This window comes from Pteropus medius, unplaced genomic scaffold, assembly GCF_902729225.1.
Source record: "Pteropus medius unplaced genomic scaffold, Ma_sr-lr_union100, whole genome shotgun sequence".
Taxonomy (NCBI): domain Eukaryota; kingdom Metazoa; phylum Chordata; class Mammalia; order Chiroptera; family Pteropodidae; genus Pteropus; species Pteropus medius.
The window spans coordinates 3,744,200-3,770,975 of record NW_024355206.1 but is presented as its reverse complement, the minus strand read 5'-3'; the positions used below and the strand labels follow the sequence as shown (position 1 = coordinate 3,770,975).

At 41.4% G+C, this 26,776-nt stretch overlaps 1 protein-coding gene across 3 annotated transcripts in view; it reads left to right on the top strand.

Annotated features, from left to right (window-relative positions):
• CRTC3 (CREB regulated transcription coactivator 3) overlaps nucleotides 1-26,776 on the top strand; it is an 82,876-nt gene that overhangs the window by 39,037 nt on the left and 17,063 nt on the right. For all 3 annotated transcript variants that reach the window (XR_005651841.1, XM_039858238.1, XM_039858237.1), the window contains exons 3-7: nucleotides 8,088-8,207; nucleotides 14,302-14,363; nucleotides 15,752-15,814; nucleotides 18,149-18,249; nucleotides 24,741-24,776. Coding sequence is in view for 2 of the 3 variants with exons in the window: in XM_039858238.1 (XP_039714172.1) it covers nucleotides 8,088-8,207; nucleotides 14,302-14,363; nucleotides 15,752-15,814; nucleotides 18,149-18,249; nucleotides 24,741-24,776 (382 nt within the window). In the remaining variant the exon portion in view is untranslated. The remainder of the gene's footprint in view (nucleotides 1-8,087; nucleotides 8,208-14,301; nucleotides 14,364-15,751; nucleotides 15,815-18,148; nucleotides 18,250-24,740; nucleotides 24,777-26,776) is intronic.

Sequence of the window (26,776 nt, the reverse complement as noted above, 5' to 3'; positions counted from 1 at the left end):
GTCCCAAGTCTAAGTCCCCAGGTTACCCACAACTTCTGTCCACATTGGCTGCAAATCAGAGAATCTCATGACCCCTCCCCTTAGATTCAGTTAATTTGCTAGAACAGCTCACCAAACTGAGGGAAACACTTACGTTTACCAGTGTTGTTATAAAAAGATATGATAAAGGATACAGATGAACATCCAGATGAAGCGATGTGTGGGGCAATGTATTTGGGAAGGGATGAGGATCTTCTGTGCCCTCTCCAGGAGTGCAACTCTCCCCAAATCTCTGCATGTTGAACTCCATTTTTGGGGGATTTTATGGAGGCTTCATTACATAGGCACAATTGATTAAATCATAACCTGTCCAAAGGAGGGGCCTTGCTCAGGATAGCAGCTCTCACCAGCTCTGAATGGTTGGTTTTCCCTCCCTTTGTCTGTAGGCAGAGGTAGGCACTTGCCGATAAAAAGAAAGGGCTTCCTCCTTAGGACTCCTGCCAGTTCTAATTTGGTTGATGAAAGGAATGCCAAACCATTAACTAACTCAGCGTCTCCAAACTAGCAACCAGGCTCATTTGCACTTTTATCTCAAAAGGAGAACCTGGTCCCACAGACCTATTCTTCCACTTTTGGTAGCTTGCTTCCTCATGGAGAGGAATGATCTTACATGATGAATTTTTAGAAACCTCTCATCTGGGCAGATTCCCCCAAGGACATTTGCAGATCAGCCTGAGGGAAAACATACCAGAAGCATGGCTGTCTGACAAAGGAGTGGCCTGCCTGGGAAAGTAGTGGTTCCCATCTCCTACGGGGCCTTGTGGAGGCTGGATGGCCATGGGCGAGGATGCTACGTAGTTGATTGGCTGACCTGTAAGGGCATTCCTAACTCTTGTGACTGTATGAATCCAGATAGAACAGGACACTGTGTGTGCCTCTTCATAAGCAAGTAGCCAGATGAAAAAGTACCCTAGGCTCTTTTAAATCCAAAACAGGATGTACATGTTTTTTTACTCAATATGCTTTATTTAGAATTGCCATGTGCTATTATATCTAACTAAATATTCCAGGTTATTTCATTCCCTCCGGAAGCATTTTCTCTTATGATTCTTTTCTAGTTCTTTTGTGAAATTATGTATTTGTTCTTTAAGGTCATGTGGACAAAAACATTTTAGTAATAATTTTTGCTGGCTATATGGTAGAAATCTTAGACTTTACTTCTATTTTTTTCATGTCTATAGGAGTTATTTAGTTAAAGCTAAAAAAAGGCACCCTCAATTTATTATAATGTCACAATTTTAATTTTAAAAAATTAAACTTTTTATTTGGAAATTTAAAATATACCCAAAAGTGGAGAATAGAATAATGAACTCCCTTATATTCATCACCAGATTCAATTATTTTTTCCAGTTTTATTGGGATATAATTGACATATAACATCGTATTAGTTTAAGATGTATAACATAATGATTTGCTGTGTGTATAAACAATTGATCCTTAAGCAACATAGGAGTATGGGGGTACTCTGTGTGTATAAACAATTGATCCTTGAGCAACATGGGGGTATTGGGGTACTCCGTGCAGTCAAATATGAGTATAACTTTTGCTTTCAGGAAGCTTTGGCAGTCCCTCAGTATCCATGGGGGATTGGTTTCAAGACCCCCTTCAGATACCAAAACCCACAGATGCTCCAGTGCCCTATATAAAGTGGCATGTATCAGTGCATACATTCGGCCCTCTGCAGACTCCCAACTGTGGATCAAAAACAGTACAGGTATTTTATTGAAAATAATTTGCCTATAAGTGGAACCACACAGTTCAAACCCCTGTTGTTCAAGTGTATTGCGAAATGGTTACCACAATAAGTCTAGTTAACATCACCTCACATAGTTAAGTTTCTGTGTGTGTGTGTGTGTGTGTGTGTGTGTGTGTGTGATGAGATTTTTAAGATCTACTCTTTAGCCACTTTCAAATATGTGATACAGTATTGTTAACTAGCCACTTTGCTGTACATTACATTCCCAGAACTTATTTATCTTAAAACTGGAAGTTTGTACCTTTTAACCACCTTCACCCATTTCCTCCTCTCCCAATAATTTTCAACATTTTGTGATTTTGTTTCATCTATCCTCCTTACCTTTTTTTTTTTTTTAATCCAATTTACAGACCTCTTCTAAACTCAGTGAAGGGTCTTACCAAGTTCAGTCACAGTGACGTATCTGGTGTGATTCCGAGTGCAGCAAGATTGAAAGGAGGGGGAGAAGGACGGTCAGTGCCAGCAAGTGACTGTTTCTCATCTCCATTTCCTATGGCAGGAAGAGGCAGGCGATGGGATGAAGCCGAGTCAGGCGATTTGGCTCCTTTCCTACTTAACTTAAACTACCTCCTTGACCCTTCTGGTCTCTGAGGACACCTGTTTAACTTGCCTCTGGGCCAGGCTCCTTCTGTCATGCCCTGTCACTGCTGAAGTCTTAGCTCAAAAAAACCAGTTCTTCCCTTCTGCAATTCCTTTCCATCATTCTGTCATCACCCTAAGAAGCAAATTAGCTTCTTTTGGAGGAAATAAATGGGCAGACCCAATCTACGCACAACTAGTTTCTCTAGCAGTGATCTTATTAGCAAAGTTAAAAGGGGAACTGCACTCAGCAGAAGGCCTCTCTCTCCACGGAGCACATTCACCAGGCAGGAAGGTGGGGGTGGGGATGAGCAATTTAAAACTTCTACCTCTGTGTGGGCTTGTGTGGCATTTCCTGGAAAGACAGTAATATGCTTTTAGAAGCTTGGGGTCTGCATTAACCCCTGCCATGCCCATTTTATATGGAAATTTTTATCTATCCGCAAAAGTGGAAAGAATAGAATAAGAAGCTTCCATCACCAGTCTCAGTAATTATTAGCATTTTGTCATTTAAACATTTCGATCATGTGTCCTAGTAGGGGAGTTTTTTTATCTGGGAATGTTTGTTTGTTTATAAATTACATACACATACCACTCTACTGTTACATCATATACACAAAAAATAGAAAACTAAGTAGAAATGGAGCATCTAATGTCTTCTCTCCACCCTTTTCACATCCTGTATACCCCGTGAGGGGCACACACTCTGCAGCCCAGTGATTTAGAAACATAATAATAATTCACCACACATGTATTGGAACCTTCCATCACAGACACTGTGGGTGCTGAGGGGGACTGTGTTGGAGCAGGATGCCGAATCTCACTGCTATAGCCTCTGGGTCAGTAGAATGTCACGCTGACCTCTCCCTGTGAGAGGCATGCATGAGCCCTGCCTGGGACGATGACTTCTTTCTCATCTACCTCTTTCTGAATAAGAGCCCCCAGCATGAATCTTAGACCCCATAGTCTGAGCACGTTTCATGCTTTGTTGTTATTTCTTATTTTGACAGATTATTTAGCCTAGCCCTCTGAGATCATTTTGCTTGCTTTAATTTTTTTGTTTGGACCTTGGCTGCCTTAAAAAAACAAACTTTTGTCTCATTGTTTGAGTAATATTTTAGCTTCGTTTATCTCATTAACTTGACTTCCCTTTTACTTTTCATTTAAAAATTAGGACTAGGAAGGGGCAACACAGGAGACATGGTGACAGGCCAGGTCTCAAGTCTGAAGATTGAGTGCCAGCATCTTCTCTGGTCTGCTCTGCTTTTCATAACCTCTTTTCATCTTTACAGCAGGACTCATTTGGTCCTTTGGAGAAATTTGGATCCCAAATTCAATTGGTAAAAAAAGGCATAGTCTTCATGCTTAAAAAACAAGCAAAGAACAAACTACCTATCCAGATAATTCAGGGGCTCTAAGGCTCAAATTACCCTGCAGAACCGGAATAAGACAACCCAAAGATAGTGTAATACTGGCAGGTTGCTGGGAGAAAAGCCTTGCCTTGTTCCCAGAAGCTATGAGCCTGACAGGAGTTCTGTGAACTGAAGACCTTGCCCTCTGGCATGTATTAGCGCCAGCTGCTGCCCAGTCTGACACCCCAGAAGGCAAAGGGAGAGAGAGAGTGGGGACCTGCAGTCAGGGAGGGCTGGAGGGAGGCTGGCAGATCTGACCCCAGAGATTTGTGAAGTATTTTGAATGTCTCTTGTTGTTTGTTTGTTTGTTTGTTTGTTTTTTGATGGTGGTATAATAGAATCTAACCAAGCTATGAAATCCCTTTTATTCTGCTCAGTTTATAAGGTATAATTAAATGATCCATTTAAGCCAATGCAGTGAATGAATAGCCTCTTGTGGGCGGGTCTTCACGACTCCCTCCCCTCATCATGAGAACCAGGGAGGTGCTGACTGCTGGAAAGATCTCCATCTGGGTTCCCAAGAAAGGCAGGGCTCTCTTCCTTTGTTAGACTTGCCCTTTTCAAAAGAGAGGGCCTATAATGTCTTCCAATAACCATAGCCTGCGTAGAAGTAAAAAGCCCTGCAGGCTCTAGGGACCTGCCTTTCTTCCTACACCTTCCTCAAGAGAAATGTATTCAATACTCAGGGCTAGTCTTTCACACATTTACCAAGAACTAAAAAATTAAGCTAAAGAAGAACTAAACATCATTACCGGCAAGCTGGAGGTCCTGTAGGGCAAGAGTGAGTGTAAGTGTGACCTCAGGGGCAAGCACTAACTGATCCTATCTATTACCTTTCTGACCTGGTAACCTTCCAGCCAGTCTCCTATCCTATGTAAGCTCTATTGGGGAGGGGAGAAGCAGATGTGGACTCAGATATATATAAGAATTGAGAATGATAACCAAGGCTGAAGGCATTCCCCACCAGCCTGCCATTTGTGAGAGGGTATTCTCATGGCAGAAAGAAAAGAGCATGAGAATTTCTGTTTTTGGACAAGATGTCCATCATGTTTGCTTATGAGCCATTGGCCAAAGAAAGTCACAGGGCCTTGCCAGCATTCTTTTCAGCCATTCATCACAGACTTCAGCTTTCAGAGGTGACATGGCATGGGCAAGCAGATGGATGCCTAACTGAGATCTCTCTGTCTCTTGGAGGAGACTTTGAGAGGCCTAGAGTCCTGAGCAAGCCCCTAACAATGATGCCACTCCTACTATCCACAAAAGGACTCTGTAGGGTGGCCTCACCTTTAATCAGGTGCTTCGCAGTGTCAACCACATGGACATCCATCCTCCTTCTAATGCCTAGTGTGTTAGTCAGCTCAGACTGCCCTAACAGAATTCCTGGGACCAGGGGGCTTAAAGAACAGACTTTTGTTTTCTCGCAGTTCTGGAGGTTTGAAGTCCAAAATCAAGGTGTCGGCAGGGCTGGTTTCTGGTGAGGACTCTCTTCCCAGCTTACAGACGGGTGTCTTCTTACTGTGTTCTTCCATGGCATTTTCTCTGGTGTCTCTTTCTCTTCCCATAAGGGCACTAGTCCTGTTGGATTAGAATGTACCCTTAGGACCTCACTGAACCTCAGTTACCTCCTTAAAGGCCCCATCTCCAAACACAGTCACTTTGAGAGTTAGAGCTTCAACCTGTGAATATGGGGGGATGCAATCAGTCTGTAGCATACAGTATCCCTGGGATAAGGCAGCTTTCACAGTGTATAATTTAGTGTTCTCAACAAGCCTGCAAGGAAGTTATCAGCATCATCATTTCTACTTTATAGATAAGAAAGATGATATAACTTCTTAGTAAGTGGAGGATCTTGGACTAGAACTGTTTCTTTGATGCCAAATCGCGTGTTCTTTGACTGCAGCACAGAATGTTGGCCTTATAAACACTAGAAATGAAATACTGCACACTTACTGAATTAATAACTGTAAGGATTATGCAATATATGGAAAACTATTTACAAAATAATGTTAAGTATAAAAATAATTCACAAAAATATATATTCTCTGTGGATACCACTGTGTAAAAACTATGGATAAAAACTATTCATAAAACTTGAAAAGGAACAGAAAAAATGAAGTACTTGGTCTTCAGGGTGGCAGGGTTTTCTTTTCTTTTTTTAAGTTGACTTAAGAAATACATTTTTAAATAACAGAATTTTAGCATTGGCAAAGCAAGAGAAGTTGGAAGTCGGTGGAAACAGAGAACACGTGTCCATTTGCCACAAACTTTTTCGGGGCCCAGAGACCTAGGCCAAGTACCAAATTCCATAGTGTTTGACAGGCTTTTCCACTCTGAAAACTCTTTCATCCTCCAGCTTCTCTGATTGAACAATTGCTCTAACTCATTTGATGAGCAAGGCAGGTCCTTGTGAATTGAGAAGGCTAAAGCCAAATACAGTTTGGAAGATGCTTAGCTGCCACAGGGGCCGAGCGTTAAAGTTGAGCCACGGTGAGGAAGAAAAGAAAATATCAAATGTAAATGAAGACTCTCCCCCCAAAACTTAGTCCAAGCAGTACAGGACTTAGGCCAGCAGGGCTTAAGGCAAAAGAGGCAAGCGTAAACAGAAAACGTATGTATAATAGGAAGTCTAGAAGACATTTGAAGAGCTTTCTGAAGGCCTCAGCCCCACCCCTCTAGGCCGGCCTCCAGGAGCCTCTCTGGCGGGAGTTGTAAGACTCCTAGATGAAGACATTATGTTTTCAAGTCTATTTAACATTACTGTAGTGAATATATGATTTTAGTACCATAGTACTTAGTACTATAGTACCTTAGTACTTTCTCCTGGAACAAAGTCATCTGTCTCCTAAAATCATGTCTATTTTGTAAACAGTTTCTGATAATAAAGCGTGCTGTGCATCCCCTCGATTAACAAAGATATTTCAGTGTACCCCTCCCTAGAATAGAGTGCTCTGTTGTCTGAGATCCACATCCAGCTTTCCTATCACAGTGGGTGTTTTTCTTCTAGGCCCAGAAGTTGTTCCTTACTCAGATCTCTTTATTTTAGGAGTTAATAGATTTAGATTGTAAAAAAAAACAGATTGAAACTGGTAAGCTAAATTAGTCCAGACATTTTATCAGCCCACTCAGGAGAAATAAGAGTAATTCCCAAATTCAATATGAGAAAATTCATATGTTTAACAAAGAAAAATGAGCGATCAATGCTTAGCTAAAGGAAGCTCCCTATAAAAACATGTTCTATCAGAGGATTCCTTTCATAGTAAGTGAGCTATTTTATATATGATTTGATTTAGTTAAAATCAAATCTGTTTTCATGTATTTCACAAACACATCTCTGTGTATGCAATGTGCATACGTATATTGCCCCATTATGTGTGATAAAATGGTCTAGTCGAGGATTTATTCTCTGACAACCAAAAATGTTGCCATTCTCAAAAATGTTAAGAATATACTCCAAGCACCTATTAACAAAGGATTTTGAATTTACTGATCATGGATTTATTTTGAATTTCTTTATACTTCTTTTTTGTGCCATTTTGGGAACAACGAGTTACATGTTTCCCAATTATATCTAGATCTTGTTTTTTTTCCTCTTCTTAATTCGGGGTACAAACTCAAATGTCTAACAAAATAAGTCAATAAAGTGGTCTGCTGTAACCATTAAAAGTGTGAGAGTGGGTGTCCCACATACAGAGAGCAGCCACTCTCAGCCTATCGTTGCCATGTGGGAGAAGTGTGGCCAATTTGTTTTGGTTTTTCATGAGAAACCCCCTAAGTCTGAATTATTTTTCCTGGAATTTTTAAATATTGTCATTTCAATCAAAAATTTAAAAAGACACTGTAGAACAAATAGTTCCCAGTCTATAGATGTCCCATTTTATTTCTGATACTGTGTCTGTATATTTGGACACTGGATACTGCAAATATCCAATTTATTTCTGTCTTAAATATTTCTCTTTTACATTTCAAGTGTACTTCCTAGTTTCTAGGATTTGATATATGAATCCGTAGTCCTCTGATTCTCTGCCTCCTAACTGTGACAACTTTAAATATATCATTCTTTCAGCTCTCATCTGAACACACTAAAGACTATTTTTAATTATTCTGTAACTATATAGAAATGGCTCTGTGTGCTACCTTATTTTATTTACCTTGATTCAGGCACAGTCATATACACATATGGTCATATAGTAAAATGATAAAATCAATCTTTTCCTTTGTTTTTTTGTGTATTAGTTATCGTTCTTGAGGATGAGTGGTAAATTCATGGTCACAGGCCAACTCTTCTTCCCTTCTCTCTGCAGCCTTCATTTCATCAAGCCGATAGTGTGCGGGGAACCCGCCATCACGGGCTGGTGGAGAGGCCATCCAGGACCCGCTTCCACCCCCTTCACCGAAGATCTGGGGACAAGCCTGGACGGCAAATATCCTTTTTCATTGTCTGAGGAGAGTATACGTTTTGAAATGTTTGGAAGGTTTTCAGGATTTATCTTCTGTGCAATTCCTCTTTGCCTTCAACATCCTCATTTTATCTGATGAGTGGAGGTGATCAAAATAAGTGAGTTGGAAACTAGAAACATCTCCGCAGCCAAAAATTGGAAATATCATTGGAGGTGTTTACTTTGTGGAGACATTGATAAAGTTTAGTTTGTATGTTCAGAAGTAACTGAACATAAACAACATGTAATTCAGCCCCATTGCAAGGTGTTCTCAGCTTTTGCTTGAGAAATCAACAAATTCAGAGTTAGATCTGGCTTTGAATTAGCTTTGAGAGATTTAGTCCATCTAGCTAAACACATACAGGGATATGTGACTTATTTTTATTTCTGTTGACCTGCTGACCAGCTGTTAAAACTTACAGAAGAAATTTCATATGATTTTCTATTTATGGAGTTTCAAACTCAATAAAATGAAAACTAAAACATAAGGCTGGTATTTAGGAAAATTCTTAGACAGTGATGTATGCTCTTATGCTGTTAGCTAGGAATAAAGAAAAGGAGATGATGAATTCATCTGACAATGTTATTTAACCAGTACTTCTCACTAGGCTGAAGCAGGGTGCACTTCTGGATGGCCAGCATTATGCCAGGGGCTTTAGGGGCATAGAGTGCAGCTAAATTTGTGGGAGAGGACATAGAATAAGCGTGCCACGAGGGCCTGCGCTCTCACTTCTCACACACGGGTGGAGGAAGGCACAGAAAGGCGGGGCAAGTCTAACTACTGAGCTAAATTCCTGGCAGTGATGGCAGAATTGGCTTCAGGAGCCTAGAAACCAGGAAGTGGGGGGAAGGGCATTCATGTTTACCGAGCACCTACCCATGCCAGGCACTATGCTGGGCAGTTTATATGTCATTTAGTCCTTAAAAGTCACAGAGTAGTTTGTTTTTTTAATCCCCATTTTCAGTGAGGAAACGGAGTGTTGAAGTTAGTTGCCCAAGATTCCACTGCTGAGGTCGGAGGGGCCCAGATCCAGCCAGGTCAAGCGGACTCCTGGCCTAGGCGCCTCCCTTCCCCATACCCCAGTCCGCTCAGTCGTGCCCATGACCACATGCAATAAAGGCCTGTGGGAGGAGTTACGGGGACGCACAGAGGAAGCTGCTGCTCTTCTTGCCCTCAAGCTTCTTGCAGTTTTCCTTCTATTTGGAGGCAAGGATAATGACCCTGGGGAACATTTATTTCTTCCTCTCTCTTCTGTCCCCAGAGACACAACACATTTGCTCTATTGAGATACCCTCACTCTTAGTTTCGTATAGTATGTGGCTATTATCAGGGAAAGTGACGATGACAGCTGATTTTGAGGAATGTGTAATAACTTTTACATAGAATGCAAAAAAGAAAGGAGAATTGAGTCCATTCTTCAGCTAATTTGCATGTGCGTGGGTAGAATAGTACATCAAACCATTGTCCAAATTGCTTGGAATTTTCAAGCGAAGACTTTGCTTCTTTGCTTGATTTAACAATATATCTTTTCCTGATTTCTCAATTCCCTCTTTCTATGTAGGTGTTCTCTCTAAATATTTTGTATGTGTGTGTGTGGGGGGAATATCTCAGATCCTTTTTGCAGTAAATATAGTGTAAATATATACATATACAGCTTTTAGAACCAAAAAGAGTAACTTGGAAGAGGTGAGGTTGAAGAAAAGCAACAGAGGAATGTTCATTCACTTAACGATTTAAGTATCAGTTTTGTAGACACTATAGATATTATGGCAAACATAATATGGTCCCTGCCCTCAAGTTGCTTACAGCTCAGTGGGAGAGGCAGCTAGGCACGGAAGTGGTCACAGCACAGTGTACTGAGCTGTAGTTGAGGCATAGCTGTAGTTGTTGTCGTTGAGCTCATGGGAGGGGCAGCCTGAACCAGTCTTGGGGGTACTGAGAAGATGTCCTGGAGGAAAATATGAGGCTTGAAGGATAAGAAAGAAGTAAGAGGATAATGTGTTCATTTATTCAACAGATATTTCCAGATCCTCTTCTCTGTACAAGGCACTTTTCTAAGTACTGGGGACTCCGTGGTGAATAAGACAGACAAATCCCTGCCTTCTTGAGTTTACAGTCCTGTGGGAGATGACGGACAGCAAACAGGTTAAAAAAAGTGTTTAAGGAAAATAATTTCAGATGGTCGTAAGTGATAAAGAGAGAGGAAAGCAGCTGGGAAGGGAATGATCCAGGCAGAGGGAATAGCTTTGCAGAGTTTCAGAAGGGGCCTCTTTATTATAGGAGATAACCTGACCCTACGTGTGGGTCAACTTGTGAGAGCAGCAGCCAAGCAGATCACCTTTGTAGGCTGGCCAATACGGTTGGAGAAAAGTAAAACCCCAGTTAATGTACAGAGAAATGAAAGTCGTTCGGCAAATAGTACAGGTCTGATTCACAGATTGTGAGACATCTCTCTGTATTCTCTTCTTAAGCACCAAACTGGATCCTGGCCTGGACATCTGCTAACTCAAAAAAAAACCTCTTTAACATAGGCCTGCCTGTTAATGAACTGCAAGTCTCTTTTGAGGAGTCAGGAGATCAGGAGCTCCCAGTAAAATATAAATGTGGGATGATTTTATGTTGAAGATATTCAGGAGAACCTGGAGGAAGAGGGCTGTGATTCCTTCTTTCCTTTCTTGGCCTGCATTCGTATGATTTTGAAATAATTTGCTTAAAATGGTTGCCTTTCACACTTGTCTGTTACCTCCTTAATGAAGTTTTATCATTTGAAAGTATTAACATTGGTTTGAGACTTTGTTAGAACAAAAAGAAAAAATGTATTTAGAATTCTCTCGTTAACAGCTGTTTCTTGGCCGGGGTCTTATTTTAGAACAGGCAAACTGGCCTAGATGAGGATTCAGCTCTATGATATAGTGATCTCAAATGAAATGAACATTGTTTAACAAATATTTCAGCTTCCTCCCAGAGTAGGCAGCCACGAAAAGCAGAGTTCTGGCTCAGGGAGATTCCTCCTGTGGTGGGCGGCCTTAACCACAGAGCAGGCTGGTGCAGTGGGCTTTGCTATTGGCATGGTGGCCACCGCAAGCAAAGCGCAGGGCGCTTGCTCAGTGGGGCTCTGGCCTGGAGCCGCTCTCAGGGTATAGGAGAGGGGGCCTGGGTTTGAAAACTCACAATAGGAGCTCTTCTTCCTTTCTGCAGCTGCTCCAGTCTCTCGCAGCCCTTCTCATTCCTCATGGGCAGCAATCATGTATCTCAAACACCATCTTGTTGAATTTCTGATCTATTAACATAAATATACAGCAAACGTAAGAGTATCTCAGACCTGTGGGTAACACATTGAAAAAGAAGGGGAAACAATGACAAATGTTAGTAAATGCCTTCTTCTATAAGCGATGTGATTTTAGAAGGACAGGAAAACACGTTTAGAACATTTCTGATTTATATCCCTAAGAAGATTTGAAAGTATACTAAACCTGGGAAAACAGACTGAACACTAAAGAGAGGCCTTGAGACCTGCTGCAGTTAGGAATGGCTTCCCTCTTGGGAGTAGATAGGCCTTGCTTTGATTTTTTTTCATTGGATAAGACAAAAATTTTGGACGTTGGTCTGTAGAACACTGTCTCTTCAAAATGCATGGCCTGTTACATTTGAGAAGCACTGTGCTTTCCTCAGTTATTAGGGCTCTGAAAAGCCCTGCAGTTGAGAAACTTCTTATCTTTAAACCAGGGTTTCCAAAATTTATTTGATCACAAAACCCATTATTTACCTAACACCCATTAAAGATTTCCATCTCAGAGAACAAGGAATAAGACCCCAAAAGGTGCCACTTGTATACCTCCCCTAACATTTGACTTTCACATATATTCTAGCAGGACATAGTTGGAGGTAAAAAGGGCAAGAGGAAGTAGAGTGACGGTGAAGACCTAGTTGAGAAATTAGGAAGGAGCCAAATTGTTACCAGTTTTACATATTAAATCTGACCCTGGAACTCACCTTGGTGTGTAGGTTCAATGAGCAGGTTCGTAGTTCTCTTATCCCACTGGCTGCATGGACGGTCACAGGCCTGCCCACACAAACTCTGTCTCTGGTAGAAGAGAAGATGGTGGCCCCCAGGCTAGAGGGCAGTGCCTGCGCCCTGCCCCGGGTGCACTCAGCACAAGGGAACAGGAAGTCTAAAGGAGAGCCCCACTGAGGCAGGTGGCTCTAGACCAAGATCTGGCAGGACTTATTTGGAGCTTCAGTGGCTCAGTGACCCCTCCCTTGGGCAACAGATGTCCTCTTACCAATAGAAGAGCTACTCCCCTTTCTTTGGGGAAGAGTGAGTAAGGACTTTCCCTCTGACACCCCCCAAGTGGGGAAGGGGTACGAGTCCCCTTGTTGATGGACTGAGGCAGGAACATGAGAGGGATTTACCTCTGCGGGACTGTGGAGAGCTGCGGGGAAAGAGAACAGACTGGGTTGACTCCGAGGTTCCCAACTGGAGCATCAAGGTGGGCGGTGTCCTCCATTAAATATGGTGGACTGTAACATTAACATCAGAAAGGTTAAAACGCTAACTTATACCTCAACATCGAAGCAATCAATGTTTTATCATTATTTTCCTATTACACTGCAGCATTCTAATTAGCTTTACTAAATTAGAATGACTTCAAGGATGGCAGTGTGCTGAGACAAGTGGTTCACTTCTGCTTCATGAAATTAAGCTCTCTGACATTCATCAAACTCTGAAAAAAGAGGAAAACAGATAACCGCAGGTTATGCGATTCAGCGCCTCCTGCCTAATGGCTCTGCCTACTAAAATACTGATATGTGTCATCTCTCAGAGGGCCTTCTTCTTTATCACCTTTTTCTCTTCTATCTCCTACTGTGGTCTCTTCTAATCTGTACTTCATATAATTAGGCCTGATAGTTCATGTTGAAGAAATGTCTCTCTTTCGAAAAATCTTTTTTTTGTATTGACTGAGATTCAGATTAAGAAATGAGATAACTAAACATGACAAACTAATACGCAGAAGGTGAAACTCGTGATCATAATGCTTCTCCTGGCAGAGGAGACTTTTCATACTGACCCGTGGAGCGTTTGATGCTCACACTTCTACAGCCAGAGCCTGCGCGTGCCGGGGGTGCCCAGCCCAGCCTCTGCATAGGGCCCATTTCCTCCTGAGCCCAAGCAGATGGCTTCTTTTATAGAGAATCACTGAAGATTTTTTAGTAGGAGAAGATTATGATTTAAAATGTTTTAGAAGACTATTCTTTGATTGTAATGAACTGAATTAACCAAAATGTTGGGCTACTATACTCAGCATGTGTAGTGCAGCATCATGTTTATGCTCACGCATACGGAATATATTTTGAAGCATGCTAGGCCCACCAAAGAATACAGAATTTATAAAATGGAGCCCCTGACAACATAAGGAACTTTACATTTCTCCGCAATCTATTGTAGCCATCTTTTGGTTATAAGTAATAAGAACTCTCTTTAACTTGGAATAGGAAATTTATTGGCTTATGTCACCCAGGGGCTTGATCCAGGGGTTACACAAAAGCACTGAGACTCCGTATCTGCAAGGTGCCACTTCCGTGTTGAGTCATGCATAGACAGGCTTTCATCTCCTGAACTGGGGGAACTTTTTTCCTCCCCTCAAAAGCACTCTCTTTGGTCCTGTTTGTATCATGAGCCCATCCCTGAACCAATCACTGTTTCCAGGGGATAGGGTACCGTGACTGGAAATACAGGGCCTGGGTACCTCCCGTGGGACAGGGAGGCCTACCCTGAATGACAACCTTACTAGGTTTGGAGTGGCGGCGGAGGGAGTTCCTAAAAGCAAAAGATGCGAGGCAAGCATAAAAAATAAGAAACACCCACGTGAATCATGCAAAGATGGCACTGGTTAGAAGATAGAGGAATGGACTTTCCAGAGGAAGTTGATAAGAAAGGGCATGGAGGAAGAGCTATTGGGTGTAGAGATGAAGATAAGGGCCAAAAATTCACTTGTTTGTTAACTCTCTACAATTCCAGTGTCTTAATTCTGCTTCACCTTTTCATCACGTTTATTTTTCCTTTATTAAAAATTCTACTTCGACGGTAGTGCTTTTGGAGCCAGTTATTCCTCACAGCCCCTGGATGAGAGTTGGCCAAGGTAAGCAAGCCATATTTTAAAGATACGATGGGCATATGTTATTTTTGGATGCTTTCACTTTATCGACCTTGAATGCTGTTTTAGACGTTTCTAATATAAAGCATAGAATCTTGTTTTCGCTTACAAAACTTGTCTTTTCACATGTAATCGTAGGCTTATATGAAAGTCTAAAATGAAAGTTTAAATCTAGACCTTCATTTTTAAAACCAAATAGAAACACGGTTGGGATACATTTACCAATATAATACTCTGATTTGGCATTCTTATATCTGATACATGGAAAAATAAATGCCTGTCCTTAGGGTGTTTAGTAAGCTACTAAAAGGAACATAAGCTTTAATAAACTCCCCAAGTGGTAATTTGCACAGTGGATTTGACTTAGGGTCTCTGAGTATTTTGGTATATAGAGGATACATAAAAAAAAAATTTTTTTTTAAAAAGCGTTTTTTAGTATAGAGGGGAATGGAATATAAAATTAACTGAAAAGATTGCTACATACTTTGTGTGGTATCATTTTCAGACCACAAGTCAGATTTAGGAAGCATTTGAAATGTTACATATTGAAAACATTGGGCTCTCTGGATTGAGGTCCACTCTCTGTCCATTCTCTGGGCACATACTGACCAAGCACTTACTGTGGATGATGTAGGCAGGACCTGGGAAAGGTGGGCATGAAGGTGGGCAATAGCTGGCTCTACCTTAAGTAGGTTTTCAAGTACCCTCATGAATCCTGGGACCCAAGGTTGTAGGATAAGTATAATATCTTCTTTTAAATCATAAAAAGATATCTCTTAACTGATATTTTAAAATTTTGTATCCAAGAAAAAAATGTCTTATGCTTTCCAGGCACTAGGATTAGTTAAATGAATATTTTCACATACTGGGTAACTGTAACAGCTGTATTCCTCTTCATGGCTATCTATATGAGAATGCAAAGTTTTTGCATCCAGGATTGCCACGGCACACCCTACACACACACTCAAGGTGTGTGATGAGGGGTCATTTGTTACACTTCTGGAGAAATACCTGATATCCCCTAGAGAGGAGTCGATCATGGACTTGAACTATTTCCAAAGGCATTGAAAGGTGCTTGTTTGCCCTCTTTAAAAAAAAAAAAAAAATTCTTATATGCCCAGCTAGCTAATCCCATTCTCATGGATTTGTAGTTGTTTTTATCATAGAAATCATAAATCAAAGAAGCTGGAGATATCATTTAGTCTGACCTCATTTTAACAGTGATGAGTGAAGTGAGCATTTTGAAATGACTTTCCTCAGGTTGTACAGCTAGGTGAGTTGAAGAGGCAATTCTCAAACACAGGTCTGAGTTTTTCCTTTGCTTTCTGTGAATTGAACTTCTTTTTCTCTTTATGTTATTCTGGTTTTTAAAGGCAGCATTCTCCTTGGAAAGAAGAAAAGCATCCTGGGTTCAGGTTGACATCTGCACTTAACAGGTACATGGGTTGTTTCCTAGTAGAAATAACCTTTAAAGAAGACCAGTCCATATGATTTTCCTGATGTTCTTTTTATATTATCCAGTTACCAGATATGTTTATATCAGTTGTGCTTATGTGAAGTATTAAAAACAAACAAACCAAACCTTGCACCATTTATTGAATGTCCACAGCACAGTGTAAGAACATGAAGTCTGGAGTGAGACTTCATGGTTTGCATCTTACTATGTGACTTTGAACAAATTATTTGACTTCTCTGTGCCTCAGTTTACTCATTTGGAAAAGGGAGATAATAGTACCTATGTTAAGGGATGGTTGTGAAGATTCAATAAGATAATGCATGGGAAGGGTCAGTATTCAGTACACGTTAGCTATTGTTATGATCACTTTGGGCCAGACTCCAAGGGTAAGTGTTCCACATAGGTCATTTTTTCAAGTCTGGTAGCATCTTATAAGAATGAGGTGGGTCTTTTTTTTTTTCTGTTCTAAGGGGTTAAATGACTTGTCAAAGCCATTTAGCTAATATGTGATGGAACTGGGATTAAAAAAAATTTTGTATAGTGCAAAATCTTAAACATACACAAAAAGGAGAAGAGTTATAAGAAGTCCCTGTGCCTGTCTTTTAGCCGCGGTCCTTTTCTCCATTCTGCCACTCTGGTTTCTTCTCTAGCCCCTCCTCCCACCCCCATCCCACCACCAGCTAGATATCTCTGACAGTCTTATGAGCTGATAGGAACTTAAAAATAAAAGACCACATGCTGTTATTACATTTAACAAAATTCACAATAATATTAGCTAATATCCAGTCTGCATTCAAATTTCACTAGGGAGCGCCCTTGTTGCTAGATGGGATGCTGTCTGATTCACGAGTTGCTTAGTAAAGCCATTTAGATCTTCAAAAGAAAAACAAACAAACAAAATTCCCAGTTGTCTCCTTGCATTTGATATTTTCTCTTGGGTCTCTTTAATCTGTAAAGGAGCTGGAATCTGAACCCAGGGCTCTCTGATCCCAGAGTCCATGCTCTTCCTGTTGCAACACACAGGTTCTGACCTGCTTCTCCCCTCATCTGACCACAGCACAGCCGTGGTGTGCACAGTCAGGCCACGCAACTTAATGGCCGCATGAAGCTGTCACCTGGAACAGACCACAAAGAAACATTTTAAGCTGACTTGAAGTCCACAGGTTCCTCTTATGGCAGACAGTTTGATCCTTGGATGAGATAATAATCATCTCTTGGAGTCGAGGCTGTGTATAAATTGGAGCTCTTGGGGGGGATTTCGGAAATAGGCCACAGATCAGAGGTTCCAAAGCTTTTTACCTTTGGGTTCCTTTACCACCTTAACACCCTTGAGGTGCTGAGAGTTTGTTTATATGGGTGTGTCTATTGGTATTTGTCTATTGATATTAGAAATTAAATTGAGAAATTTAAAAAAAAAGATACTTATTAGTGAATTTTATTTATTTTTTAAATTAATTATTTTTTAATTGAAGAAATGATTTAAATTTCCTCCATCTACCTATTAGTGAATTTTAAACAAAATAAAAATAATAAGCCCATTACATGTTAAATAACATATTTTTAAGAAAGATTTGTGATGTATTATGAATTGTACACTTGAAACTAATACAATTTTCTTTACCAATGTCACCCCGATACATTTTAAAAATACAAAAAAAAAGAAAGAAGGGAAGTTATGTTTTTCAAAGCAAAATACTTAGCAAGTGGCATAATGTTATTATACCTTTTACAAATATCTTGAAGGTAGCTGGGTTCTCTGCTTATACATTGTTTTGTGGTGACATCACATGTTACATAGCTACTGGAAAACTCCGCTGTGCTTGCCAGAGAATGAGAGTGAAAAGGCGAAGAACATCTTAGTATCACTTTGAAACTCATCTTGACTTACACTGCCTGAGAGGGTTTGAGAACCGCTGCTGTAGGTGATCCTTCATATAGGAAGAGGAGTTATCAGTGGAGAAAATGAGTGCAGCCACAGAGAATATACTTGTCACAGCACTCTTCTGGGTCGTGAGGAAGAATGGGCAGGTCTTACAGGAAGCTATGAATCTGGGGCCCACCTTGTTAAAATGGATCATTGCACCATCAGCATCAAGGGATAAGATTATACAGGTACAAGTTAAAACCACTTGGGTGTGGGTGAGCCTCAGAGGCTGTCATGGACATCAGCAACTTCAGGTTGGTCCAAACCCCTCATTTTAAGGATTATTATAAATCGATTATCCTTACCTTCTGTTGGTAATTTTCTACAAAGAATATTGCATTTTCACTAAGGAAAAATGGATTTCAACCAGACTGTCTCTTGCCCCCTTAGGACCAATTCTGATTCTGCTCTTCACACCAGTGCTCTGAGCACCAAGCCCCAGGACCCCTATGGAGGAGGGGGCCAGTCGGCCTGGCCGGCCCCATACATGGGTAAGACACACAGGCCCCCCGCCAACAGCGGCTGTGCTTTCTCGTTCTGTCATAGGCGTTTAAATGGTGCATGCCCTTCCCCAGCTCGGTAGTCTTCAGAGGCGACGCTCCTGGCGGGGAGCACGTGTGGATTTATGATGAAACAAGGTCACATGCTTCATTCCTGCCTCTTCCGTGGCAGAGTCCCCCTCCTTGGCACCTCTCGGCCCTCAAGGTCTCTTCCCTCCCCACCGCAGTCTTCGTTTTCACATGGACACACCATAACTTTCTAACTGGCCTCTTTATTTCCAGTCTTATATTCCTGTAGTCCAGTTTTATGTAGGTTCTCTGAAGATCCTCTTCCCATCCAAAATCTGAACAAACTGAGAAATAAAACCAGAAGCGACAGATGGAACTAAATATCACCTTTATTACTGTCGAGAGGACGTAGCCTCTCTCTGTGGGTCCATGCCTGTTGTCACTGAACCCCAGACTGAGGCCAGTCGCCCCAGTGGCTGGCAGTTCTGGCCTAGATTGGCCCCTACAAGAGGAGTGCTGAGGAGAGTCTGAAGGGCAGGGCTGAGCAGAGAAGGCATGGCCTGACAAGAGGATGGGGCTGGACTGGAGCTGGGCATCACCTGCTCAGTCGTTCCCCATTTTGCTGGGTATTCCATTGTTCACCTCCCTTGGGCCACAGTGAGTAAAGGGGAGCAGAGAGGCCAGGGGCGAGCAGGAGCTGGGGAAGGGTGTAGTCATGCCATCTGCTTCCAGAATAAACACAGATCTGATCACATTAGTCTCCTGCTTAAAGTCCTCAGCGCCACCCCCTCACCACCAGGAGAGAGTCTGAGTCTTTTCAGTCTGGAATGACAGGAGCCTCAGCACTCAGGCCTCCTTCACCTCCCTCCCTTCTCTGCTCACTCACCAGCCTTACTCCCCAAGCCAGCTGTGCGAACCACCTTGGGTTCTACTAATGTTTCATCCTGTACCCGTCTCTTCCTCTTTCAACTCCTTCCTGGCCTACCTGGTCAACACCCTCAGCTTTGTTGCCATTTCTGTGGAGCCATCCTGACCTTCCTCTCTTTGCCAGCCCAGAGCTCCCCATGTTCTTCTAACATCCCAAAGCTCCTACATGCAGATGGCTGTTTTGGCACCTGTGTCAGTGCCGAGGAAGGACTGCCTTCCTCATTCCTTGTGTCTGGTGTCGATTTCTCAATGTCAGCATCTTCATGGTCTTATCCCCAGCACTGTGCCTGGCCCGGAGGAGCCCTCAGAGATGGGAAAGTGCGGAGAAACTACACAGTGGCTACGTGTGCAGAGCACCCACTAAAACACGCTAGATGCTAGCATCTAACCTGCACATGAAACAAGGCTGGTTCAGTAAGACACAGTCCGAGCCTGATTTTCTGGGGTTTGTAATTGAGTAAGAACAATGGTTTCAAATTATCCATTCCATATGCCAGTCAATATTCCGGAGGGACTGTTGTCTTTTGGACTGTTGTCCAAATAGGGCTATGTGTTTGGTCTTGAAACAGGTGAAAATCTTTAGCCAACATAACACCAGCTTTTCTGGTTTTCTTTACTTTTTAGACAATTTAAAGCCTAAATAATCTGTTCCTTCTGAGAGAACATTCCTGGTCTTCTTTCCTTGCAAATAGTGGGGATAGGATTTTAATAATAATTGTTGCTCTGTTTGTTCTTTTCATGCAATTCAGAGATGACCACATTTGCCTAAATAGGTGTTTGCTTGTAAAGTATGAGGTTTTTAAGAATCCGTTAGGGCGAGATAGCCATGTTTCCACACATGAGAAGAGGAGAAGAAAGGTAGCAGTTATTCTGGAATTAGATATAGGTTTGAGAAGTGGGATGCCTGGGTGATGGAGTCGTTCAGCTTCAGGATAGATAGAGATGGGACAGTATAAGCAAAGCCTAAAAGAAGCAGAGACTGTGGCCAGCAGGGCCACCTAAGCACAGCAAGACCCTCGTCTCCCCTGACTGGGAGGGAACCAGATGGAAAGATTTTTACCCTGAAATGTCCAATAAAGAGCTGCATCTCTGCCTCTGGCGTTCCTTAATTTTCTAGAAAGGGACAAAGGCCTAATGAGAACAAAGAAATCAAAAGTAATTTAAGGAGCTTTTGAGGCTTGCATACAAAGAGAAAAGAAAGTAAGTAAAGCAGTCCAGTGAAGTATATATGCTCAGAGTGATCTAGCATCTGAGGGAGGAGGTGAGAAACGTCAGAAGGTGTAAGTGAGGACGAATAAGAAAAGCGGAAGAATGAAAACGCTGATCTTGGTAGAGCAATAGGAAAAGCAGGAATAGAAAGAAATTCTCGAGCAGCATTCCGGGTTGAGTTGAGCGAGAATCAGGTGCGCGCTCCTTTTCACATCAGCAGTTAGGAGCTGTTGGGCCACAGTGTCGCACAGCCATGGAAGTTGGGCTGCCCTCCAGCCTGAACGTCTGAACCGCGTGGCTGCTATTGTACGGTTGCCTTGAGAGTGTAGCAGAACTCAGAAACATCCAAATATGGATGTGTTTATATGGGAAGCCAGTGTGTTTAAAATATTATTCAAGTCTCCAAGGATGGGAATTATTTCTGGAGAATTATATTTGCTGGTGGGAGCTATTTTAAATAGTTTCGTGTATTTTCCCCCTGTAATTCATTAAAGTTTTTCATTTTCTTTTCCTTTTGGATTCTAAAAATATCAACTAGCTTTGCAAAAAGGTATTTCTTATTATAGGACCAACCAAATAAAGTAAAGATTAAAAAGTGATGGAAAAATATAATTGGAGCCCAGAATATGGCTCCCCAGCAGAAACAATACTGCCTTTTCCCTGGGAATCTTTCCTGAGCATAATGATGTAGTTTCAATGAATGTTCCCATCATTTTTTGTTGTTGTCGTTGTGAGCAGATGATAAAAGAGCATCTGCTTTTAGCTTAACTACATGAGCAATAAACTTTGATGCATTCAGGAGTAGAGGTTTGTATCCCAAGAAAATAAAGCCATCATTCTGATACATGTTTAGCAGTTTTCATAGTGGTTATTGAGTTGCATGACAATTAGGCATAAATGATAACCAGTTGATATAAATGACAGAAATAAACTTTTATACAACCAAACAAGATTTTTATAATTTCTCCTTTTTTAATTATCCAGAATCTATTAAAAAAAATGTTGATCCTTTCCCTGAAGCATATGCAGTTTAATTATTTCACATAGATACATACAGACATTTAAGGGCTCTCTGTGACACTTGCCCTGTCCCAAAGCCTAGGATTGTCCCCTAAATCTCCTCGGCTCATTGCCAGCCTGTGAAGGAGACTGGGATGCTCCCTGTCCTCTCAGAGCAGGCTAGAGCTAAGGGCTGGAGAGTGTGGGATAGTTGTCTTCTCACCCAGAGCTCTAGAAGCTGAGTATGACCAGCTGTGGGGACTACAGCCCTGAGTTCCTCCTCTGGAACAGGTGTAGTCCAGGATGTCAGTGACCTTTCCACAAGCGCTCCGCTTTGAGCTGCATAGTTAAGGAAGAGTTTTAAAACACTAATAACCCTGAAAGAAGTGAGCCTGTTCATGACACAGATAAGAGGGAGAAGGGGCAAACACAGGCATCCCAAATCACAAAGCGGGGCAAAAGGTGCCACCCGTATGGCAGAGGGGCCCAGAATGGAGGGGCCAAAGCACCGGAGGCTTCTTAAAGGACCCACTCTGGTTAAGGACTACATCTCTTGCTGCCCCTCTGCTCCACGAATCAGGACTGTGCTGGGAGTTATTTTAGATTTGTCAGGCGTGGGACAGGCAAGAGGGAACATGGTCTCGGTTACACTGAGGAGGTCAGCTTGGTGACTCTGAGGCCGCGAGGTTTTCTGGAATACAGATGTGGCCTTGGTCCCTGCTGTCCCATCCCTGGTGGGACTGATGCAAGTAAGTGGCCTCTCTTTCCAGAGATGCAGTCACAGCGTGTTCCTTTTTATTTTTAACCCTTTATTTATAGTCGTGTCCTATGATCTTTTCTATCCAGTAGTAAAAATCCAGGCTTGGATATTTTAGTCATATGTTAGCTTGGTGCTAACATATCAGTTGTCACCATCACCATCTTCTTCTGTTCACCTAAACTCAAAACTTGGGTGTTATCTTTAATACGTATTTCCACACCCAACACTATTCAGTTGGGAAGACCCGTCAGCCTACCCCTGAGGTGCCTCAGTTTGCGCTCTCTTTACGTCTTTCCTACTGATACCCCACTTCCTGCCTTTGGCCAAGACTATTCTGTTGCTTTCCACCTGGTCTTCCTGCCTTAAGGCTTTCTTCTTTCAATTCATCTCACATTCTGCTGTGAGAACAATCTCTCTAAAGCTTAATTGAATCATGTCACTGCTCTAACCATGACCTTGTATTCCCTGCATCATGCCAGCTTAGGGCAGCATCATCTCCTTTCTAGCTTGTTCTTGGCCCTTGCTATACACATGTGCTTCCCCTCCCCCTAGCTTTCCTCTCTGTCCCCCTTCTCCTCCTGTCTTCACCCTGGAGCATCCCCTTTAGCTTCACTCTCAAGTGTCTAAATTCTTCCAGATACAGCAAGTTGGGCATTCTGAGGGCACACAGGCCAAAGTTCCTGGAACTTACTAGCTGTGTGATCTCAGGGGTTAGCACCTACCTCATAGAGTTTCTGTGGTGATGATGTGAGATCATCTATGTAAAGTGCCTAGCACATAGTAAACGAACAGTAGTGATGGCATGGCTCTTATTATAATCTGCATCACTATACTCAGTGTCCAACTCGGGTGTCACCTCCTCCATGAAGGCTTCCTTTTCAGGTCCAATGGATGAGGTGGCACTAAGGAGTTGTCCTTGGAGTGTCTGCTCACCTAGTTTCACAGGGTAGTCCTCAGCTGAGTCCTCATGTTACAGGGAGAGGTCAGCCTTGCTAATTAAACCCAGAGTGATTGGTGTCGTGATGAGGAAGAGAAGCAATACCAGATTGCTATATAAAACTGGGTTCTTTATTTGTAACAGGACAATCACTTCTCAGTGATCAGAATGGTCAAGTGCCTGGCCCTTTCACAGTACGAGGGTCCCAAGGAAGTCAGAATGCAAGTCAGAAGCTTCTCTCTTTTCCTTTCAACATGCCGATTATGGAATCAGTCCTTTTGTCTGCACCTCATTTTCTACTGTTCTTCTGTTCACATGGCCTTTCTTTAGCTGTGTTAACTCATGATTGAGCTATAGCCTAGTCCAAGTCCCTCAAAGAGAAAGCCACAACCATCTGTGTAGAGTCCTCTGGTTTTTATGTGCACTAAAATTAAGTTTTAAGTCATCAACTTAGATTGTTTCAATGGGCCTGAGAGAAATTCCGTGTTGATACGTGTGCTCAATTTATCCTCTTCTTCCTGCTCCTGGGACTCTCGGTGTTGCCCTGCCCCCAGGCTCCACTACAGTTTTGTATGTTCCACCTGTGTTACAGAATTTGCTTCCATGTTCTGTCTTCTCACCTACACTGTCACCTGGCCACACCTAGCACTTAGTGCAGGAACTTAATCAGTATATGTTGAATGAATGATTATTCGATACTTAGCTTAAGTTTTATAGACTGATCAGATTAACTTACAGATTAAGCTTACCCAGAAACTTATCTAAACTTGAAGTAAGTGATATTTAAAGGCTTAGAATTTTAAAAAATTGTCCTGCTTTTATACTGAAAACTCATTTATTGTATTTGATTGCTCCAAGGAGAATGGTAACATTGCATTCTTGGCACAAGTCTTTGGTTTTAGCCTATAGAACAGTAGGATATACTACTGTACTTATCATCTGTAATATATTTTATAGATTAAAAATACCTTATTCAGCCAGAATTTATTCAAAAGTCAAATTTTTAAAATTTTGGCAATAGTTATCACATGTACTACTTAAATTGACTGAGACTTTGATGAATTACTTTTTAAAAATAATGACTATTTGCAAGAAATTATATATATTATATATAATACACATACATACAATATATATGTACATATAACACATATATATTATACACACACACACACACACACACACACACACACAACATACAACACAGAACTTCCACTCTCTTCCTCTGGTCATTTACAGTAAGTGTGCAGCAGTGAAATAGACTTTTGGAGTTATCTGCCCTTCTCCTGTGAGAAGTGGAACAGAGTTTCAGTCTTTAAATATCTACATTTCTTTACTTTGTGATCTGAATAGTGGTTCTCAGACTTTGTAAATTGTTCTTCTTTCAGGACAAAGGCAGTAAAAAATTTTAAGAGTGAAATAATTTTAAAGGAGAAGAAAAGTAGATAGGACTGAACTTTGGACTTAAATTAGCATGTCTATCTTAATTTTAGCATAAATGCTAATGCACCTTAGATGAATATCAATGTACCGAAATTGTTGGAATTTTCAAAATTTTATTTCAAATCCAAAAGAGTTACTAATTTATGAATAAATAAAAGTGAAAGCATCACATAAAGCATTTTTTTTCTTTCTCACCAGGTTTCTGTGATGGTGAGAACAACGGACATGGGGAAGGTATGAATTAATTTCACCGCTGTACAGGGTGTGACTCTGATGGTAGTTTATATAACCTCATTTCAACATCTAAACTAATTAATGCTCATGTTTTCAGGACTTCTCAAAATGCTGACATCTGCAGATTAGTTTACCTTTCTGAGATGCCCTGTAAAATTAGGGCTAGCCATGACCAAGGCCACAAGAAAAGAAGTGTATGGTTAGATTACAAAGGCTCTTCATCGAGTCCCCACACAGTCCCACAGTCATAAGGTTGTGCAGGGAGGCAAATGTTGTAATCACACAAAAATATTAATGAATTGATCACTTAAACCAGGAGTCTCCCAACACCAGAGGGTGGGGAACTGGTACTGGTCCGTGGCCTGTTAGGAACTGGGCCACACAGCAGGAGGTGAGTGGCGAGCCAGCGAAGCTTCATCTGTATCGGCAGCTGCTCCCCAGTGCCAGCATCACCACCTCAGCTCCACCTCAGATCATCAGGCACTAGATTCTCATGAGTGCACTGTTCTCTGGTGCCAAAAAAGTTGGAGAACTACTGACTTAAACCATTAGTTATTCCAATATCCCTCCCTCCTCAGCTGTCTGTCTGTGCCCACTTAGAAAGTTGTAATTGACAGATATAAATAAGCAATGTGAGGAAAATGCAAATTGATTGTAAAATGAAATTGCAGATCTTGCAGAAGATACTGAGTTTTATGAAACCAATTAATATTGTAGATCTATTGAAATGACAGTCAAAGCCATTGACGGATAAGAGTCTGACACAGTTCATTTATTCATTCAGTACCAGGCGCTGTTTTCTTTTCCTTAAATCTTTATAATCTGAAATTTAATTTTCACAGTCTGAAAGTGAACAACTACATTAGGTTTATATATCACACACATAAAGACCCATGGGGAGTACAACATATGAGGAGCATCTTGTACCAGAGACACAATTCTCTATCATCCTATATACTCCTTTTCTGGGCAAGCTGTTTTAGGCCATGAATAAATCATGAGAAGTTGAAACATCAATAAAAGTCTACTAGGACAGAAATTTTAAAATGGCTTCAGTGTTCTTTGCATTCCCCCAATCAATTCTTTGAAGAATTCCCAACGAATCTTTGATATGAAAAGAGACCAAAAACAATGAACTTCCGTAAAGAAGCAATTCTCTTTGGGGCCTTGGCATCTGCCCCCACCATATTCTTGTGATAAATGTTTTATAAGAAGTGGCCTTTAGTCATGAAGCTACCTAACTCAGCCCTTTTTTTCTATCATCCAATTGTACCTTAAAGAGCAGTAAAAAAAAAAAAAAAGTAATTTTTAAATTCCCGAGTGTCTTGTTATATTGCTTTATACAGACTCTCACACCTATTATTCTTGCTCTCTAGTTTGAGAGTCAGCTGTAGGGCCAGTGTTTACCTGGCACCGTTCTTAGCACTCCCCAGTGGTGAATAAAATAAAGGCCCTGCTTGTCCTTATAGAGTTCACATTTCTGAAGCAGTTTATATTAACAGTCAGACCAGATAACAGTTGAAGAAAATCACACAAGGATGTTGGCAAAATAAGTTCTTCAAAAGAGAGTGATTTGAATATCATGATTAAGAGAGAGATCTGGGAACAGTGATCTGGAATGCTTGAGTAGGGATGACAGCTGTTGTGATGGTTCAAGGAGGTTAACTGGAAAGATGTCGCATCGTACTCTGTTACAGTACTGCTAGAGAAATTATACCCCCACCCATCCTTTATATATTTCACCAATGCATTTAAATCCTAAATTTTATCAAATGTAAGATAAACTTATTTTAGAGTTTTTTTTTCAATTTTCAAACCTTTTTATCAGAATTTACTCTGATATTTTGATCCCTGTTTTAAGTGACTTCTTTCTGGGGTCTGTTATCCTCGGGTGTCCTGTGTGGGGCTAAAACAGGAAGTTGTGACTGTCAAACCAGGGCTTAGTGGTCACCAAAGCCTAACTATGTTTGTAGTTCTGAGCAGTCACCAGTCTCTAATGT